Raw genomic sequence first — 21048 nt, 5'->3', positions numbered from 1 at the left:
GTTCCTTAGCTAAGGCTTTGAAGTTTTGTTTGGAGCCTTCGTCATTTCCCTCGGCTTCGGCTATATTCCTTGGATCTTCAGCCCATTTTTTGGCTGCCATGGCTTCTTCTGTTCTGCAATGCTGAACGCAAGTTTTCTTACGTCCGACATGTTTAAACGGAACATTATCTCTCCCAATGTAAGAATATGCTCTTCGGATTCGTTTTCTGCCCTATCAGAAAACACTTTCCTGCGGCCAAAAATTTTTGTATCCGAGTTTTCGTTTTCGTTTATGTTTCCAGAAGGTCTTCTAACTGTCGATTTGTGCACATTTTATATGCAAGTACATTCACGTAATCTGTGATTCCTGCCACAGCTACATGTAATTTATCTGTGCGACAGTTTCTGTTGCCACATAGTAATAAAAATAATTAGTTAATTAATAACTTAGAATAAAGAACACATTAGAAAATTCATCACATCATTTCTAAACATTATGTTGCACTAATAACGCTAAATTTGTTTTCAAAGCACAATTTACGAGCAAGTTTCTTAAACTTTCACGGTGCAGTATCGTAAGTTACAGCGGTACATTATCGCCAACGTCGTTATTTGTTCTTTGTTGATTTTCTACAAACGAACCATAAAGAATACTGTTTCATGACTGTCTGCAAACTATTTCATGTTTATTCACCCATAAATAAAACTTGATATTAGCATTTACCTTATAACAGTAACTCCGTTGAAACTTCCTGGCAGATTAAAACTGTGTGCCCGACCGACGACCGAGACTCGAACTCGGGACCTTTGCCTTTAGCGGTTAGTGCTCTGCTATCTTTTTTTGTTTTTTTTGTCTCATTTTTGTTCGCTTTTTGTTCGTTGCATCTGCTCGGGGCGGACGTCGTAAGACATCCATTTATGTTCGTTTTTGATCGATTGACTCAGGTTTTTTTTATTGCAGAGGGCGCGTAAGTGTTGCCGTACGTTTTTTAAACCTAACTAACCTAAGGACATCACACAACACCCAGCCATCACGAGGCAGAGAAAATCCCTGACCCCGCCGGGAATCGAACCCGGGAACCCGGGCGTGGGAAGCGAGAACGCTACCGCACGACCACGAGATGCGGTCAACGACTCACTGACGGTCCTCACAGCTCTACTTCTGCCAGTATCTCGTCTCCTCCCTTCCAAACTTTACAGAAGCTCTTCTGCGAACCTTGCAGAACTAGTACTCCTGAAAGAAAGGATATAGCGGAGACATGGCTAAGCCACAGCCTGAGGGATGTTTCCAGAAATAGCTCATTCTGGAAACATCCCCCAGGCTGTGGCTTAGCCATGTCTCCGCTATATCCTTTCTTTCAGGAGTGCTAGCTCTGCAAGGTTCGCAGAAGAGCTTCTGTAAAGTTTGGAAGGTAGGAGCCGAGAAACTGGCAGAAGTAAAGCTGTGAGTACCGGCCGTGAGTCGTGCTTCGGTAGCCCAGATGGTTGCCGGCACGGTAGCTCAGCGTGTTCGGTCAGAGGGTTACGTGCCCTCTGTAATAAAAAAACTTAGTCAATCGATCAACAACGAACATAAATGGATGTCTTACGACGTCCGCCCCGAGAAGATGCAACGAACCCAAGCGAACAAAATGAGATTAAAAAAAAATGGTAGAGCACTTGCCCGCGAAAGACAAAGGTCCCGAGTTCGAGTCTCGGTCGGGCACACAGTTTTAATCTGCCAGGAAGTTTCATATCAGCGCCCACTCCGCTGCAGAGTGAAAATCTCATTCTAGTAACTCCGTTCATGACATACACAAAAAGTTAGATAAAAGCTGCAACAAAACCAACTCTGTTCTCAGACGATCTGTTCTTCAACAAACAGAGCTCATAATCAACAAAGTGTCTCCAAGAAGCACGGAGCTCACGCTGACCACGCTAAATATCGGTTATTGCAAGAGGTACCATTTTTTATAACAGAGCCAGTACAATACAGGCAATCCTCCCCTACCACATAATTTCATCAACTTTATTGCGTTTATAAAATCGGAGATTGTGAAAACAATACACGAAATCCGCAGTTAAAGGAAAGAACTGAAGTGTCTGCCGGCGAACAAATGGAGACAATCACAGCAGCGCGCGTTATCTACGGCCTTGTAGAGAGCAAGAACATCACTTGAGCTGATGGTCACAGTTTTGATAAGAGCGTTTGGCTTTATATACGGACAGGTGCGGGCATCAGTCTCGCAGACCATGGCTGTGACAGCTCGTGTCCTTTTGGCGATAGCCGTTCTGTGCGGACTGGCTGTGGGCGAAGGTGAGTACTCTCTGTCCGCTATCTATTTCAGATTGTGCCAAATTATCAAGCTCTGCGGCATTTCTTCCCGCACACAACAGATGCCGCACTCAGGTATGCAGAGCCATTTTCTTCTGAACATCTATGGACAAAGCGGATATACAGAGCGATCGAAAATTCGCTTATACGGACGCCACTGTGCCATTCCTTGCACACTAACAGTACGAAAACATCTGTAACAAAATGTCTTCCCGTGCATATTTTCGGGTGAAAATAGACTTCAACGGACTTCACAGAAAGACAATTTGGCAGCTTAGACAAGTATGTTCATTCAAGACTGTGCCGCTGTGCTGGTCATATATACAATAGTATAAAGAAAATGTTCTGCAAGAATTGTTAAAACAGTTTACGGGGAACTTTGAGTAATTAAAGAGATAAATTTATGTAGATAAAACGCAAATTTTTTAAAAATTAGACATTTACTACTTTTCAACATAATCCCCACCACTGTCAATACATTATTGTACAGGATGTTTGAAAAAGAACTCTCTAGTTTTAAGTATAAATTTAATGGGGAAATTAATGAAAAATTACATCAATGAGAATTCCTTCGCGTTTTCATTAATGTTATTAGACTTCTACGAAGGATCCATGTGTTGCCCTGGACAGGTCGAGACGATATTCCACTTCTCGCCACGTATTAACCAACATTTCAGGTGTAACGGTCCCCACCGCCACGACGATTCTTTCTCGTAAATGATTGAAGTCTCTGCTCTTTCCACGGCACACAACATTGCACTGTAACTGACTCAGTTTTCACAAGCCAAATAATGCACTGCGCTTTCTGTTGCGGAGTACACATTGTTGCTGATTTGCTCTGCCCTGCATTCTATTCACGTCTGGGCTGAACTGAGGGAACAGAGGCGGAAGAAAACAGCACTGGTGCCGTCCCAAGAGCAAGCAGACGTGCCAACTGCAGGGGAGCGAAACTGGGAGAATTGATGAAACAAACACCACAAACTAGAATATTGTATGTACGGATTCTAGGACACATTAAAACTAGGGAGTTCTTTTTCAGACACACTGTATATTAAATAATATAGAATGAAATATTAATATACTAGTTCCAGGGATGAACTAGTTTTTTATATCTGACGCGAAGAAATCTTTGTTTCAGCCACTTTCCCACAAATTCTTTGACCTCCTCGCTGTTACTGGTATTTATTTCACGTAATCCATTTTTGTGTGGACCAAACAAATGAAAATCCAAAGGAGCCAAATAAGGACTGTAGGGAGAACGAGGAAGTACATACAAATCATTTTTTTCATTGATTCCTTGGGTTAGCTGGGCGGTGTGAGAGAGAGTATTGTCGTGTACAAATATCTCGCCTTTTTTCTTCGAGATCCGCGACGTTTTTCCTCTCGTTACTGACGTTATTTTGTTGATCACCATCTTTGAGTGCTGTCCAATGTTTCTGTGCGCTGATTTTTCAAATAATCATAAAAGACGACACCCAGGGCGGCCCAGGAGACTGTCAACGTGAATTTTCCCGCTGATGGTTGCGTACTGAATTTATTTCGAACAGGTGATCTGGTGTGCTGCCATTCTGCGCTTTGTCTTCCGGTCTCTCATTCAAAATGGTGAATCCAAGTTACACCATAAGTGAAAATCTTGTTTATAAATTTGTCAGTTACCCTTTCATACCGTTCTTTCGAGTCTGTACTTCAAGTCTTGTTTCCTTGTATTCTTGCGTCATCTCTTTCAGACCCCAGCTTGCACATGTTTTGCTGTACTTACGATTCTTACTGATAACGCTGTGAACTGTGCCAACACTTACTACAACTGCTTTTGCTAGTTATTCAACTATAACATGTCAGCCTTTACGAATAATTTCGTCAATGCAGGTTCAAAGCGAACTAATTGACACTTCGAGTGGCCATCCGTCACTAAAGTTCGATCGTTTTTAAACAGTTCTTCCCACTTATAAAAATCTCCACACTTCATACAATTTTCACCGTACTGAAAAATAATTCCAGAAAACATTTTAGCCAGGCTTTCACCTTCAGAAATCAAAAAGTGGGTTGCTCAAATACACTCCTGGAAATTGAAATAAGAACACCGTGAATTCATTGTCCCAGGAAGGGGAAACTTTATTGACACATTACTGGGGTCAGATACATCACATGATCACACTGACAGAACCACAGGCACATAGACACAGGCAACAGAGCATGCACAATGTCCGCACTAGTACAGTGTATATCCACCTTTCGAAGCAATACACGCTGCTATTCTCCCATGGAGACGATCTTAGAGATGCTGGATGTAGTCCTGTGGAACGGCTTGCCATGCCATTTCCACCTGGTGCCTCAGTTGGACCAGCGTTCGTGCTGGACGTGCAGACCGCGTGAGACGACGCTTCATCCAGTCCCAAACATGCTCAATGGGGGACAGATCCGCAGATCTTGCTGGCCAGGGTAGTTGACTTACACCTTCTAGAGCACGTTGGGTGGCACGGGATACATGCGGACGTGCATTGTCTTGTTGGAACAGCAAGTTCCCTTGCCGGTCTAGGAATGGTAGAACGATGGGTTCGATGACGGTTTGGATGACCATTTGACTATTCAGTGCCCCTCGACGATCACCAGAGGTGTACGGCCAGTGTAGGAGATCGCTCCCCACACCATGATGCCGGGTGTTGGCCCTGTGTGCCTCGGTCGTATGCAGTCCTGATTGTGGCGCTCACCTGCACGGCGCCAAACACGCATACGACCATCATTGGGACCAAGGCAGAAGCGACTCTCATCGCTGAAGACGACACGTCTCCATTCGTCCCTCCATTCACGCCTGTCGCGACACCACTGGAGGCGGGTTGCACGATGTTGGGGCGTGAGCGGAAGACGGCCTAACGGTGTGCGGGACCGTAGCCCAGCTTCATGGAGACGGTTGCGAATGGTCCTCGCCGATACCCCAGGAGCAACAGTGTCCCTAATTTGCTGGGAAGTGGCGGTGCGGTCCCCTACGGCACTGTGTAGGATCCTACGGTCTTGGCGTGCATCCGTGCATCGCTGCGGTCCGGTCCCAGGTCGACGGGCACGTGCACCTTCCACCGACCACTGGCGACAACATCGATGTACTGTGGAGACCTCACGCCCCACGTGTTGAGCAATTCGGCGGTACGTCCACCCGGCCTCCCGCATGCCCACTATACGCCCTCGCTCAAAGTCCGTCAACTGCACATACGGTTCACGTCCACGCTGTCGCGACATGCTACCACTGTTAAAGACTGCGATGGAGCTCCGTATGCCACGGCAAACTGGCTGACACTGACGGCGGCGATGCACAAATGCTGCGTAGCTAGCGCCATTCGACGGCCAACACCGCGGTTCCTGGTGTGTCCGCTGTGCCGTGCGTGTGATCATTGCTTGTAGAGCCCTCTCGCAGTGTCTGGAGCAAGTATGGTGGGTCTGACACACCGGTGTCAATGTGTTCTTTTTTCCATTTCCAGGAGTGTAATTTGAGATCTTCAAGCGGACAAGGCATCGTTAAATGAAATTTGAGGTTGTAAACAAAACAATGTTTCTGCGTCAGCTGTTCTCAGCTCAGCGCAATAATGCCATCCTAAAATCATGAGAGTACAGAACTAACGCCACAAACTGTTTCATTTCTGCTTCTTTTGTCTCCTTAATTATTATTAAATGTACCTCGTATGTTGTTTAAATAATATGTTTCTGTTGATACAAAAAGATAACTGAAAACCCTATGTAGCGTGTGCGACGTTCTCCAAATCTCTCACTTTATGAAAACATCTGGTCTTCGGTTTCTGAGGGACTAGGACGTCATGACTCGCAGCCAGTACATGCCGATCCATATCTGTCAACCCTGGTACACAACCGCGTTAGAGTAATGTTGCCGATAGAGATTGGAGCTATTTGTACTAAACGAAAACATCGTATATCCTCAAATGATCTACTTTGATCATGTGCTCATTCTGTTATATTGTACACGCACAATAAGTGAAATAAGGGTGCCTCCTATTCTCCCTGGTTTTACAAGTTCAGTGGTCAGCAGTTTATTTGATGCCGGCGTTTCCCGAGTATGTATGTAGTCCAATCTTCCGTTAAGCCATCTCCTCCTTTCCCATCTGACCATGTCACACTGCCCCCCGCCCCCCACCCTTTCTCTCTAGTAATACGTGAGCCAAGTTAGGTTAAAATTGATCCAGGTATTTAGCAGGAGCTTTTTATCCACGAATTTACTAGCGTAGGCACATGTCACGCATATTTAACATATTTCACACATATTTAAACTGTCTCTGTAGCGAATTTCGCCTTGCAGTTTCGTGGTCACGCAGCTCAATAATTAGGACGTCACATCTTCCCGAAGAACGTGTCGTACAATGGCATAATTTTGCAGCTAAGTTTAGTGGTATATTTGAATATTGTCTGCGAAATGTGTTGCGAAAAGAGTTAGCGAGAAGAACATAATAAATTAAAACGTCATGCATGATCCGGCAGTTTTTCACTCATCTCAGTGTTTATCTCACGAGCTATTTTCCTAAACCGAATTGGTAGTTTTCTGTCCTACGCACTCTTCAACAACGCATCATCATCAGGTTATAAAACGTAACTCACGAGGTTAAAACACTAAAATGTCTACTAACACAATTGCGGCTTTCATAAAATGAAAGAAACTAAAAAGGCGTTGGAGTGCGTGTCCTAGTCCTGCATTAGAATTGTCTCTCGAAATCCATTGTTGAGCTGTATGTAGAACAGAAATACGGTTGAATGCACTATTTATTCCTGTTAAAACATAACCATCGTTACCTCACATCATAAAAACGGATAATATTTTATTCCTAAACTATTGTGTCTTTCCACGTAACAATGTTAATGTCTTTCGTGTTTTATGTAAGCTGCTTCATTCCTAGGCGATAGCACACAGCCAGTATGGATACATCTACCTCTGCTTTTGCTCTGCATAAGTCACTGTACGGTGTGTGGCGAAAGGTCCACAGTCTACCAGTAACATTTACTCTCCTGACTATTTTACTCTACGATACTGTATGAGAAATGATCTACTGTTGAAATACCTCGGCAGCTTTTCAAATGGGCATTAAAAGAGAGAGGTGTGTTTTGGTATGAGTAATATGAAACTTCATGCAAAATACTGGGTCACGATTTTAACAGTAAGAGTTCTCGTGGTGTACAGTGCCTCTCTCGACGCACATTGAAGTTACACGATCATTTCTGTGACCTTATCGTGCCTACAAAACAAGCCAGTGTCCCGTTGGTCTTTTGAATGAGCAACGAAAACATACAATCTTACCGTGATATTCAGGCGTACTATGCTATATAGGAAAAAATTCAGCAGTTGCAAGTTCCAACATCCATTCAGAAACCACATGTGAATGCTTGCTGGTCATTGCGTTCAGATAGTGGGTTGATTTAAATCCAAGTTATCTGCTTTAGCCCGGTGATTGATAGAGATAACAGCTCGCCTCAGATAATGATCAAGTGGCAGCACACCCACGACTCTAGAAGAATAACACAGCTAAAGCCATGGAGGCCAAGTTATGATGTCCAGTGTGCATTCTCAATAGGTCACTGTGAGCAGGAAGCACCTACTGGGGTAGATGAGTATGCTGCACATCTGGCTTTTTTTTTACGTTAGAGGTATCCCGCCACTGACGCGATAAAATATGTCATAATTCCAACTAGGGATGAATACTGTCTCTATTAATTATAAAATGCCATATCGAAGAAAGATTTTTGATATAGTATTAGTCAACTGCAAGATCGTCTGTGGAAGTGTCCCTAACAAGTTCGTTTATAAAGGTAACAATGCCCACATAGTACTAAGAACAGAAAATGGCTGAAAGCCGATGTTAATTTCAATTAAAGTCTAAATTACGGTTGGAATGTGCAGCCATATCGGAAAAATGGATTGAACGCCGGTGTTCGTTGCGAGTTTGTAGCTGCAAAAAATACAATACTACCTAACCAGGCTAATACGGATTCAGAATGCGAAATAAGTGTTAAAGGAGGATCAGACATAGTCATCGGATGCTTTTATAGACCCTTGCTGTACGAACAGAAGCGTTTGGTGGAAACTTGAAGATTTCGCGTAAATTTCCTGGCCCTGTTTTAATATCAGGTGGAGGTTTCAACTTACCAACTGGGAGACTTAAGAGAAAAAGATGGGTAGGGGAAACAGGGAGTTGTGAGAAACTGTTCTAAATGCCGTATCTGCAACTTACCTTGAGCAGCTTATCAGGGAACCATCTCCTAAAGGCAACATATGAAATCTCTTGGTCACCAACAGCACCGAAATTTTCGACTCAGTTAGCGGGGAACAGGGGATCAGTTATCATAATGGAGTTATACGGTTGTAAACTGCAACGTAAAGAAAGATAGCAAGAACGACAAGAAACTGATTTCAGATTACTTGAGCATGCCGTGAAAACATTGTGATCAAAAATGTTGAGCATCACTCAACAAAATTTAAGCGTATAGTACAAAACGCTTCAGACAGGTATGTGTCGAGGCATGCTAGTTTCAGTTTAATATACGAAGTATCCAAATGAGATTTTCACTCTGCAGCGGAGTGTGCGCTGATATGAAACTTCCTGGCAGATTAAAACTGTGTGCCCGACCGAGACTTGAACTCGGGACCTTTGCCTTTCGCGGGAAAGTGCTCTACCATCTGAGCTAACGAAGCACGACTCAGGCCCGGTACTCATAGCTTTTCTTCTGCCAGACGAGATACTGGCAGAAGTAAAGCTGTGAGTACCGGGCGTGAGTCGTGCTTCGGTAGCTCAGCTGGTAGAGCACTTTCCCGCGAAAGGCAAAGGTCCCGAGTTCAAGTCTCGGTCGGGCACACAGTTTTAATCTGCCAGGAAGTATTTTATACGAAGTAGTTTTTTAGGGCTTACTGCAGTAATTAGTGTATATTATCCGTCTCTCATTCAGGTTGATAGCCTAGCATACCGAAGTTCATAAAACCCTTTGCTTTCGACAGTGTTCCAGAAATTCATCTAAATGTACTGACGGTTTGTAAAACATCTGCTCGTGAATTTCCCACATTTCAATAATGGATGGATGAATGAATTCAGATGATGTCGCATTTCCATACAAAGCGACATTTGTGAAGGGCGTCCTCCCAAAATTACAGTCACAACAAAGCTAAACAATTCGATACTTACATGCTGGCAGTAGTAACTCGCGCTGTGGGCCGATGAGCATTATCTTGTTGGAATGTAGCCCGCATCTCGTGGTCGTGCGGTAGCGTTCTCGCTTCCCACGCACGGGTTCCCGGGTTTGATTCCCCGCGGGGTCAGGGATTTTCTCTGCCTCATGATGGCTGGGTGTTGTGTGATGTCCTTAGGTTAGTTAGGTTTAAGTAGTTCTACGTTCTAGGGGACTGATGACCATAGATGTTCAGTCCCATAGTGCTCAGAGCCATTTGAACAATTTTTTTGTTGGAATGTAAGCCCATGATGGCTAGCCATGAAGGACAATCAAAACGGGGCGCAGATTATCGTTGACGTAGCGTCGTTTTGTAAGCGTGCCGCATATGGCAACCAAAGGCGTGCGAAATAGCTGGCACCATATACATGCTATAAGAAAGAGTCTGGTAAGTTAAGACACTAAGAAGCCATGAGAAAGCTGCGCTCCAGATAGGTATCGCAGTTGTTCAAAGCTTGAATAGTGAGATGCAAAAAGCTATTTTGTATGATAATTAATTGAAACCCTCAGCTGCTGACAGGTGTTGTTGATATACCTCGATAGGGACAGCTGCAAATGTGTGCCCCGACCAGGACTACAACCCGGGATCTCCAGCTTATATGGTGCTTATATGGAAGACGCTCTTTACATCATTTTTTCCCTTTTTTTTAATCTCATTTTGTTCATTTCATCTGCTCGCGGCGGAAGTCGCAAAACATCAGTTTCCGTTCGTCATTGATCCATTAGCTCAATTTTTTTTTTACTACAGAAGGAAGCTAACCCTCTGGCCGAACACGCTGAGCTACCGTGCCGGCGTTTTTTATGGATATTTTTTTTTATTTTGTTCGTTGTTGATCGTTGTGTTTGGTCGTTGCGGACGTCACTTGACCTCCGTTCAAGTTCGTTTGATGATCCTTCCACTCAGTTTTTTATTACAGAGGCCAACCAGCTCTCTGACTGAACACGCTGACCTACCATGCCGGCCATTGACCTTCGTCTGTGCGAATGCGCACAGGTTGCCCGAGCTCTTACGGGAATAGACACCTTAGCGTGCGCGAGTAATGAGTTGGGCAAATATCTATTAGGTATATTACGCATGTAGATTGTGGACGGTTGGAAATGTGGGTCTCACGTGAAGCGCGCCAGAGATAAGTCCCTGCAGTCACGCTATTTAGCTGTGTCCTCGGTGGCTCAGGTGGATAAAGCGTCTGCCCTATAAGCAGACCCATTGAGGTACATCAACAACACCTGACCGCACCTGAGGGTTTCAGTTAATTATCGTTTGTTCTAGAGAAGCTGCACGCTCAAAAAATGGTTCAAATGGCTCTGAGCACTATGGGACTCAACTGCTGTGGTCATTAGTCCCCTAGAACTTAGAACTACTTAAACCTAACTAACCTAAGGACACCACACACATCCATGCCCGTGGCAGGATTCGAACCTGCGACCGTAGCAGTCGCACGGTTCCGGACTGCGCGCCTAGAACCGCGAGACCACCGCGGCCGGCCTGCACGCTCAATAATGGTCTCTGTTCTTTCGAGAACAATTACTATCTTCGTATATAAGGTATTTTCTATGCAAGTTTATTGACCGTGATACTCCATCTGACTAGTTTCTTAGATTACTGTCGTGACTTCGTCTTATTCTGTTGTAGGTTGGGGACGTACCCACCGTCTCCAAGTCCAAGCCGGCCGCATCGTAGGGGGACGAAATGCCACCATCCAAGAGTTCCCTTACCAGGTAAGTCCAAAACCACTCCTCTCCACGAGTTTTGTTTCGAAGGGTTTGGATAAACACTCTTTTTCTGACAATAAACATGGAACAGGTACATGGCCATCCGGCTTGGCATCAACTGAGAAAATATAACTTGACGAAGTCATCTATAGTTCCGACTCTTACCGGAACTAAACTTGCTCGCATGACAAACAGTGTACAGCTGGAACGTCGTGCGATCTGGAATTTTATAGTATAAACCAAGCAAAATGTAACAGGAAATATAATGTAAGACAAAAAAGATGCACCACGAAAGAATTATCCAAATGGGTCGGAAATTAGTAGATGTGATACACGTGTACAAACAAACGACGATTCGAATTTCAGAAAAGAGTGGACGATTTATTCAAGAGAAAGAGCTCCAGAAATGAGCAATTCAACAACGCGTTGGTGTCTCTGGCCCTTAGATAAGCAATTAGTTGGCTTGGCTTTGATTGACAGAGTGGTTGGGTGTCCTCCTCAGTGATATCGTGCCATATTCTGTCCGACTGACGACTAGATCTTCGAAATCCTGAGTTGGTTGAAGAGCCCTGTCCATAATGCTCCAAACGTTCTCATGGCGACCTTTCTGGCAAACGTACGGTTTGTCGAGTACGAAGGAAAGAAATGGAAACTCTCGCCGACTGCGGACGGGCATTATCTTGTTGAAAAGTAAGCCAGGATGCTTAGCCATGAAGGCAGCAAAAAGGGACGCAGAATGTCGTGTTGAAAGGGTGACGCGTATGACAACCAAAGGTGTCCTGCTATCAAATGGCACCCCAGACAGTCACTTTTGTTTGACGGGCAGTACGGTGGGCGACAGTCAGTTTGGTATCCTATAGCTGTCCAGGGCTTCTCGAGATACGCCTTCGCTGTCCGTCCAGACTCAGTTCGAAGCAGGGCTCATCACTGAACACATTCTCCTCCAGTCAATGAGATGACAGGCGAAGTCGCCTGGACAGTGGTGGGATAACAACCTGACAGACGCCCGCCATATGGCCCGACTACCAGGAATGATGCTCTGGGGCGCCATTTTTTTTCGTAGCATAATGCCTTTTGTTATCCGCGGCAGCCTTCGGCACAGCGGCACGTCAACGATATTCTACGCCACATTTTTGTGTCCTCCATGGCAAGCCATCATGGGCTTACATTTCAGCAAGATAATGCTCACACGCACACGCGAGAGTCTCTTACTGCTCGTCTTCGTGCTAGCCAAACCCAGACTTGGCCAGCAATGTCGCTGGATCTCTCGGCAACTGAGAACGTTTGGAGCATTGTGGGCAGGGCCCTTCAACAAGATCGGAATTTTGAAGATATAACGGGCCAATTGGACAGAGTTTTGCATGATATACCTCAAGAACACATCCAATAATTCTGTCACTCTGTGCCAATTACGAGTAGATTAACTGCTTGCAAAAGAGGCAGAGGTGGACCAACACGTTATTGCCTTGGTAGATTTGTTCGAAAAATGGTTCAAATGGCTCTAAGCAGAATGGGACGGAACATCTGAGGTCATCAGTCCCCTAGACTTAGAACTACTTAAACCTTACTAACCTTAGGACATCACATACACCCACGCCCGAGGCAGGATTCGAACCTGCGACCTTAGCAGCAGGGCGGTTCTGGACTGAAGCGCCTACAACCGCTCGGCCACAGCGGTCGGAAGGTCGATTTGTGAAGCTCTTTATCTTGAAAAATCATCCAATGTTGCTGAAACTGAAATAAATTGTTTGTCTGTACAAGTACAACACATTTACCGATTTCTGTCCCGCTCAGATAGTTTCTTCCTCGCGCATCTTTGTGTATGTGTGTGTGTGTGTGTGTGTGTGTGTGTGTGTGTTAGAGTGTACATCAGCATACAGGCTTAGTACCATAATGTGACAGAACATTCTTCCACGATCTTAAACTATTGTAAGACGGCAGCTTGCGAAATTGGGGACTACCCAAAGGAAGTGAAAGGGGTTTGATTGTCTCTTCCACATAGGTAAAGGGAAAAAAGATCTTAATTTAAGTATTCTGTGGAGGATCTATATCAATAGGCTAATTTAGAGACGCACTTCCCAGGTCTAAGAGAGCCAGGGGTCACTTTTTGAGAAAACAGCTAGTGATCTAAACGACCAAGTGGTCCATGGCAAAAAAATTCCACACAAATCCGAAATGACAAATAGAGAGTAATTCTAAACGTAAAGCCCCCTTACAAACAAAACCACACTAGCAAACCTAGAGAAAAACCGAGAGGAAGTGAGTAACTGAGTGCGAAAACAACGTCAGCTGTTAGAAGGCTTCGGAAATATTAATACAAGTAGACGAGTAAAGTGTGCACACTTTCCTCCTAGGTTATGTCGCCAGAAGATCTTGTCGAGGCCTATAAATATTTGTCACTATGTACATCATATTTGTATGTGTCTAAATGGCTGTAATACCCAAATCGTTCTTGTACACTGTTCTCATGTTCTGTCTAGATGGTACTTCTACACGTGAACGAGTATTCAATTCTATATCCGCAGCCTTTGATACAATTCTTCCAGGACATAAGGAAAGGAACATTTTTGTGCTAATTTAGAAAAATAGATACATTTAGATACATGGATTGAATTGGGACTACCGCAAATGTGTACCGACGGCGGTTTATCATTTTTTATTGTATTACCAGTATGATTTTCATTGCATGCTACCTCCGTATATTCTGTGTTATATGTCAGTCTTAAACAACACTGTTTTCTGTCAGAATCTGCCCATTGTTAAGCCTTTGTAACGTCGTATTAGGGTACGACTTAAATTAACGTATGCTCTGAATTATTAAAACTAACTGTAATATAACGTTTCCAGTGTTGAGATGGCTGTATGGGCGTGTTCCGAAAGCCAAAAAGTTTTAAAAAATCTGTTTCTTAAGTCCATGCAGCCCGCGTTGTGGGTGCGATACAAAATATGGCCAATGCCAATGCGGCCGTATCAATCACGATGTCCTAGTCCGGCGAGGATTACCGAAACTATGATACAGCTGTCTCTCCATGCCGTGATAGCTCTGAGGAAATTTTACATTTTGCGTCAAAGAGAGCTTCACTTAAAAAAAAAAAGTTGAAGTCTGTGCTGGGTCCAAACTCTAACGTGTAACATTGTCTTTTGCGGACAAAGCACTTACTGACTGAGCTGTCGAGACACTGCTCACCGTCGCCATTGCTTCTGTACTTCTCTTCCACATTCCAACCTTCACACGTACATTCTGCATACCTCACTCGGTTATAGAGAGCGTTCTCATTCAAAGATAAAGTTTCGAATTCTGATCCGTCATACAGTTTTACTAACTCATACATACAGATTCAAAAACCGGCAACCAAATGTCTTGCCTGCAAAGGAAAATAATATGCCCAAACTGTTTTATTACAGCAGCATGGCATCATTTGAGCGACGTTTTGCTCAAATAACGCGTAAGAGACCTCCACTTTTAACAACACCGTAGTGTACCTGGTGTGTATCTCCGTGTCTATCTATGTCGGGCTTAATGATGTCAGTGCTACCATTCTGCCTGGGACCACAGTTTGCCATTTCGACTGACAGACTACTGCGGCCTGCGGGAGGAATACTCAGGCACATAATCTCAAACGCTCTTCGATGCGACTTTTCAGTTATTAGGCGGGATAGATCTGTCCATGTGCTATTGATACTCGACTGGGATCGTAACTGGAGAACAGGTTAGTGTATTTGAGTCGCTCTGCATACAGCAATCTTGTTGCTACATCATAACGTCTGTCACGTCCCCAACTAACAAAACTGAGCCTCTGCGTAGATACCTCTCCCTAGTCACAAGGCTGTAATACACATTCACTTCTCCCAAGCTATCATTACCAGAAGCTGTGGCATGCGTCCAGCCATACTAACAGCTGTTCGCCTCTCTTCCAGGTGTCGCTGCAACGCAAGTACGTCATCGGCGACGGCGGCAGCCACTTCTGTGGTGGTTCCATCATCGATTCCCGTCACGTGCTCACTGCTGGTCACTGCCTCTACGCATATTAGTATGTCTGCTCACATAATGTTTCAATTTCTTATGTGCATATGCAAGAGGACGGGGGACGAAGGCAGAGGGGCGGGGCTGTTCGCACAGTAATGCAAAGGTAGCTGTAAATTCTTGACCAGCTATAAAATCTCTCATGCTGTTGAAGAGATTCTTGATCTACAGAAAGCTGCTAGTCAGTCTCCATTAAAAGAGGTGTATTTGGGCCATTTGATTAGGAAGTGAAACACTAAAAGCAGTACATGACATATCTTATTTCTGCACGAAAATAACTAATGATGAATGAAATAAATAGGATATACACCGTAGACCGACAACAGCAAGAAAAATACTTTTCAAAAATTGTCTTGTCTGAAGATGCTTATTTGAAGTCTATCCTAGTACATAAGTGAAACGTGGACGATAAACAGTTGAGTCAAATGTCGTGCGACCTCTAGGAATTAATCTACTTTCGAAGGACTCGACGCAGAGATCTGGTTTACACAAATATCCAGTACTGAGATCAGAAATTCCAGTAAATTAATGTACAGACAAATCGTCACAGGTCGCGTATTATTTGCTTTATTACTATTTCACTCAACAAACGAGAGCATTTCCAGATATCCACGCTTCTGATGGCAACACGTCAGATTTCAAATCTCCTTTCAGCACCTTCATCAAATTAATAAGCCATAGCATTAGCGAAGACCCATGTAACAATGATGTCTGTTTGGTGGATAACATTCAATAACTTGAGGATTCTCGATTTCGAATGACATTCGGAACTGAAAGAGAATAACTGTGCGTTTCCTATTGTATGTTGAATCATGTTTTATTTTCCTTAAAAAGCATGTATTATAAATACTATGACAGCGCGTGATAGGCAAATTTTGTGATGCCTCAAGACTCGTATACTTTCGAGGTAAAGTTTCTAACGCCATTACACAGTCTCTTGCAGTAAAGCATTTATTCGTAACTGGCCTTGTATGTGTTACGTCACCTTTCCAGAATGTAGCAGAGGCTTGGTCCACTCACAAAAACAATCACTGATCTGCCACTGCATTCGTGGGGTGCAAATTGACACGATGTGAAATTCTCGGAATATAACCCAACTTTTCCATTAAATCTGACTGATTACTGATCCTCAAAAGTCACGATATTTTAACCCGTATACACAAATCTGTATATTGCATATACACTCCTGGAAATTGAAATAAGAACACCGTGAATTCACTGTCCCAGGAAGGGGAAACTTTATTGACACATTCCTGGGGTCAGATACATCACATGATCACACTGACAGAACCACAGGCACATAGACACAGGCAACAGAGCATGCACAATGTCGGCACTAGTACAGTGTATATCCACCTTTCGCACCAATGCACGCTGCTATTCTCCCATGGAAATGATCGTAGAGATGCTGGATGTAGTCCTGTGGAATGGCTTGCCATGCCATTTCCACCTGGTGCCTCAGTTGGACCAGCGTTCGTGCTGGACGTGCAGACCGCGTGAGACGACGCTTCATCCAGTCCCAAACATGCTCAATGGGGGACAGATCCGGAGATCTTGCTCGCCAGGGTAGTTGACTTACACCTTCTAGAGCACGTTGGGTGGCACGGGATACATGCGGACGTGCATTGTCCTGTTGGAACAGCAAGTTCCCTTGCCGGTCTAGGAATGGTAGAGCGATGAGTTCGATGACGGTTTGGATGTACCGTGCACTATTCAGTGTCCCCTCGACAATCACCAGAGGTGTACGGCCAGTGTAGGAGATCGCTCCCCACACCATGATGCCGGGTGTTGGCCCTGTGTGCTTCGGTCGTATGCAGTCCTGATTGTGGCGCTCACCTGCACGGCGCCAAACACGCATACGACCATCATTGGCACCAAGGCAGAAGCGACTCTCATCGCTGAAGACGACACGTCTCCATTCATCCCTCCATTCACGCCTGTCGCGACACCACTGGAGGCAGGCTGCACGATGTTGGGTCTTGAGCGGAAGACGGTCTAACGGTGTGCGGGACCGTAGCCCAGCTTCATGGAGACGGTTGCGAATGGTCCTCGCCGATACCCCAGGAGCAACAGTGTCCCTAATTTGCTGGGAAGTGGCCGTGCGGTCCCCTACGGCACTGCGTAGGATCCTACGGTCTTGCCGTGCATCTGTGCGTTGCTGCGGTCCCGTCCCAGGTCGACGGGCACGTGCACCTTCCGCCGACCACTGGCGACAACATCGATGTACTGTGGAGACCTCAAGCCCCACGTGTTGAGCAATTCGGCGGTACGTCCACCCGGCCTCCCGCTAGCCCACTATACGCCCTCGCTCAAAGTCCGTCAATTGCACATACGGTTCACGTCCACGCTGTCGCGGCATGCTACCAGTGTTAAAGACTGTGATGTTGCTCCGTATGCCACGGCAAACTGGCTGACACTGACGGCGGCGGTGCACAAATGCTGCGCAGCTAGCGCCATTCGACGGCCAACACCGCGGTTCCTGGTGTGTCCGCTGTGCCGTGCGTGTGATCATTGCTTGTACAGCCCTCTCGCAGTGTCCGGAGCAAGTATGGTGGGTCTGACACACCGGTGTCAATGTGTTCTTTTTTCCATTTCCAGGAGTGTAAGTTCGCGCGTCAGCAAATTGAATCAGAACTGATCAAGAACTCGCTTTTTCGTGAAAACTTAGCTACTGCAGTCATCGGTCGGCTTCATACCAAGGTCATCTTTTTAAAAACGAAAGCATCGTTAGTTACCTCAGTTAAATATGTATACTAACAATAATAAATTCTCTTTAAATACCTAGTTGTTTGAAAGCAGAGTATTAAAACAATGATAAGTTGTCCTTAAGCTGAAGGTTGGTTTGAACACGAGACTGCTGGACTAGGCGTGGTTCTGTTGGGGGAGGTAGGTCCTTCCATTCTTCTGATGTTTGAATGGATTTGCCCAGACAGTTTAAAATGGACCAAGAACCATGGTGCAACTCGGCAATTTCCGCGAGAAGAAATCACTTTCGTATGAGAAAGAAGCCATAAGTGTCGGCAATAAATCGTAGCATCGACTGAGGATTGAAGCCCTGATCTTCGGATTGTTCATCTGACACTCGGCTACTTTACTAGCGAGCAACCATAGAATTAGCAGGGAAGCACCCAGGCAGATTCTGTCCGGGTAAAATGTATGCAGTATAGTGGTTAGTTACGAGCAGTAGCAGCTGATTCGTACGCACCTAGCTGTTCTCACAGCCTTAATAAAACAATCATCAAACCGAGGTGACGAATCAGAAATATTACAAACTCCTCCCATAGGGGAAAAACAAAAGAAGGAACAAGAAACAAGTAGGATCCATTCCAGTGATGACGTAATCTTTAATAACTCTTGTTGAATGTCTTTACCACGCTTTTTATTATTTCCAAAATCCGCTTTCGATATTCCGTCATTTTCAAAGGCTACGAAATACAAAAGTGGTATCAGAAAATATGAAAATATGTTGCATATGGCTTTCTAGTTTACCAGTGTTATCCCGATCATACAAAATTATTCATCAGATATACTGCATCTCGCCAACATTCTTAATCACTAGACAAGTGGACAAGTGCAAACTGCTACCAAAGAACATATTGGAAATCAAGTCGACTAAACCGCTCGGTGCATTTGTTTGTTTACAACTACATTTTCATCGTTACATCGGATAAAACTACTTCATCAGTAAACGAGTCATGGGAATAACTCTACAATGTTTTACGAAGATGTACTGTAAAGTCATTTCCATGAATTATGCAAGTTTGCACTTGTCTCGTGATTGAGAATGTTGACGAGATACAACGTATCTAATTAACAATTTTATATAATTGACAAAACACAGGTTAGCTAGAAAGCCACATTCCACTCGTTATACTATATCTCTAATCAATTTTGAAATGTAACATATTTTCATATCTTCTGATACCAGGTTGTATGGAATTTCATAGCCTTTGAAAGTGACGGAATGTAGAAACGCATAGGTTAAGTTTGGAAATAATAAAAATTGTGGTTAAGAAAAATTATTGAAGTGCGTCCAAAAGGCCGCTTCGTCTCGTAGCATTCCCATGCAAACTGCAGACGTATAACTGTTGTCAGGAAACATACTATGGAAAGGAAATATACACATTCCTTGTTACTAGTGTGATTCTTCTTACAGCGACGTGCTGGACCAAGTGATAGTGTCCGCTGGCATGACCAACGTCAGGGATTTCGATGACCTCAACCTTCAGACCCAGGCAGCGGAAGCGGCATTCATCCACGACGGCTTCGACAACGATAAGCTCACCTACGACATCGGAATCCTTAGAGTGAGTGGTGCTACAGCTCTCGCCACCTGTCTTTCTATTCTGCAGTACACTGTATGTTTCTGTTAGCGGTGTGGGATGCTTTCGCTTTATTCTCTACCGTCGTCGGTCGGCACTGGCAACGTTTGGGTAATGAACGTATGGTACAGCACTCAGAAACGAGTTTTGAAATAATTGTGCGTATGCGTGGTTTTTTGATAACTGTAACATTTCGGAAATGTGTGGTGAATTAATCCACGCTGGGAAGGTGTGATGCAGGGATCTGAATTACACAAAAATCCAGTATTGAGTCCATAAATGTCAGAAAAATAAATCGCTGTTATATCTGACGAACCTAAGGTATACCGAGCTGCACCGCTCAGCCTGTCAACGTGGAGTTCAACGCTGTGTGAATGTCGCTTGTGAATGCTCAGTGTTAGTTTACCATATGAGGACCTTCGAGTTACAGATGCAGTGTATATGCCACAAAGTCTGAATACTTTGTTACTTGATCAAATTTCTGGAAGACTACTATCGCTGCTTTTGTATTTGGGTCTCTTACAATTGTATTTACTTTGACTGGAAACTGAAGAACCTTACTGTGTTGTATGTATGGCTCTTTATTATATACAACGTCTATCTCGCAGTTTTCTATTAATTTACGTATATCAGTCATTGCTCTAGCACAATGTATAGCATTTATTTGTTATATCGACATGTATCAAGGCTGTCTAGTAACAGATAACATTTCAACGAACGTTGGAAGAAATCGAAATAGATCAGAAGACTCGCTTTAACAAGGTCTTTATAAGTTTGTTCCAGGTCACCTGCTTCAGGGGGTCACAGAGTTCTGATACGTTCGTTGGTATGCTGTTGACTTTCAGTTGAATTTGGTCAGTCTCATCAGGAGTCGGAAAGACCACTCAACCAACCTTGGGTGTATCACGCGAGTAATGTAGGACAGGGCCATTTGAAGTGTGTTGAGGTCCTCTATTCTATTCAGGCGAAGATTATTTTCACGAATTTTATACATGTTTCTTAGTTCCTGTTGCATTTCTCCAGCTGATGGAATGCCCTTTGAGGGCAATTTCATACCCTCGACAGACTGCTGATTCTCAAGTGTAACAGTTTCCGGTGATCCCACTGGGTTACTGTCGAGGCCACTGGAAGAGACTTGTTGGAGCGATAGAGCAGCCAAAAGAGGAAGCTGCATCTGTTTTACTATGCCTTTCATTTTTCTTTGCTCCGGTACTGATTTCATCACGTTGTGCGTGGTTTTCACAGAAAGGAGTGTTCGCTTAAAAAGTCCAAAAGTGTGTGAAATCTTATAGGACTTAACTGCTAAGGTTATCAGTCCCTAAGCTTACACACTACTTAACCTACATTATCCTAAGGACAAACACACACACTCTCGACAGACTGCTGATTCTCAAGTGTAACAGTTTCCGGTGATCCCACTGGGTTACTGTCGAGGCCACTGGAAGAGACTTGTTGGAGCGATAGAGCAGCCAAAAGAGGAATCTGCA

The 21048-nt window shown here is 44.3% G+C and overlaps 1 protein-coding gene across 1 annotated transcript in view; it reads left to right on the top strand.

The window, feature by feature from the left end:
• Positions 1-2200: 2200 nt before the first annotated feature.
• Positions 2201-21048, top strand: part of LOC126336116 (trypsin-like) — a 38217-nt gene continuing 19369 nt past the window's right edge. The window contains exons 1-4 of the mRNA XM_049999594.1: positions 2201-2275; positions 11136-11221; positions 15134-15246; positions 19396-19546. Of these exons, the coding sequence (XP_049855551.1) occupies positions 2212-2275; positions 11136-11221; positions 15134-15246; positions 19396-19546 (414 nt within the window). The 5' untranslated portion in view covers positions 2201-2211. The remainder of the gene's footprint in view (positions 2276-11135; positions 11222-15133; positions 15247-19395; positions 19547-21048) is intronic.

The sequence above is a fragment of the Schistocerca gregaria genome, chromosome 2, assembly GCF_023897955.1.
Source record: "Schistocerca gregaria isolate iqSchGreg1 chromosome 2, iqSchGreg1.2, whole genome shotgun sequence".
NCBI lineage: Eukaryota > Metazoa > Arthropoda > Insecta > Orthoptera > Acrididae > Schistocerca > Schistocerca gregaria.
Note: the sequence above shows the minus strand (reverse complement) of the source record. Positions and strands in the feature narration are given on the sequence as shown.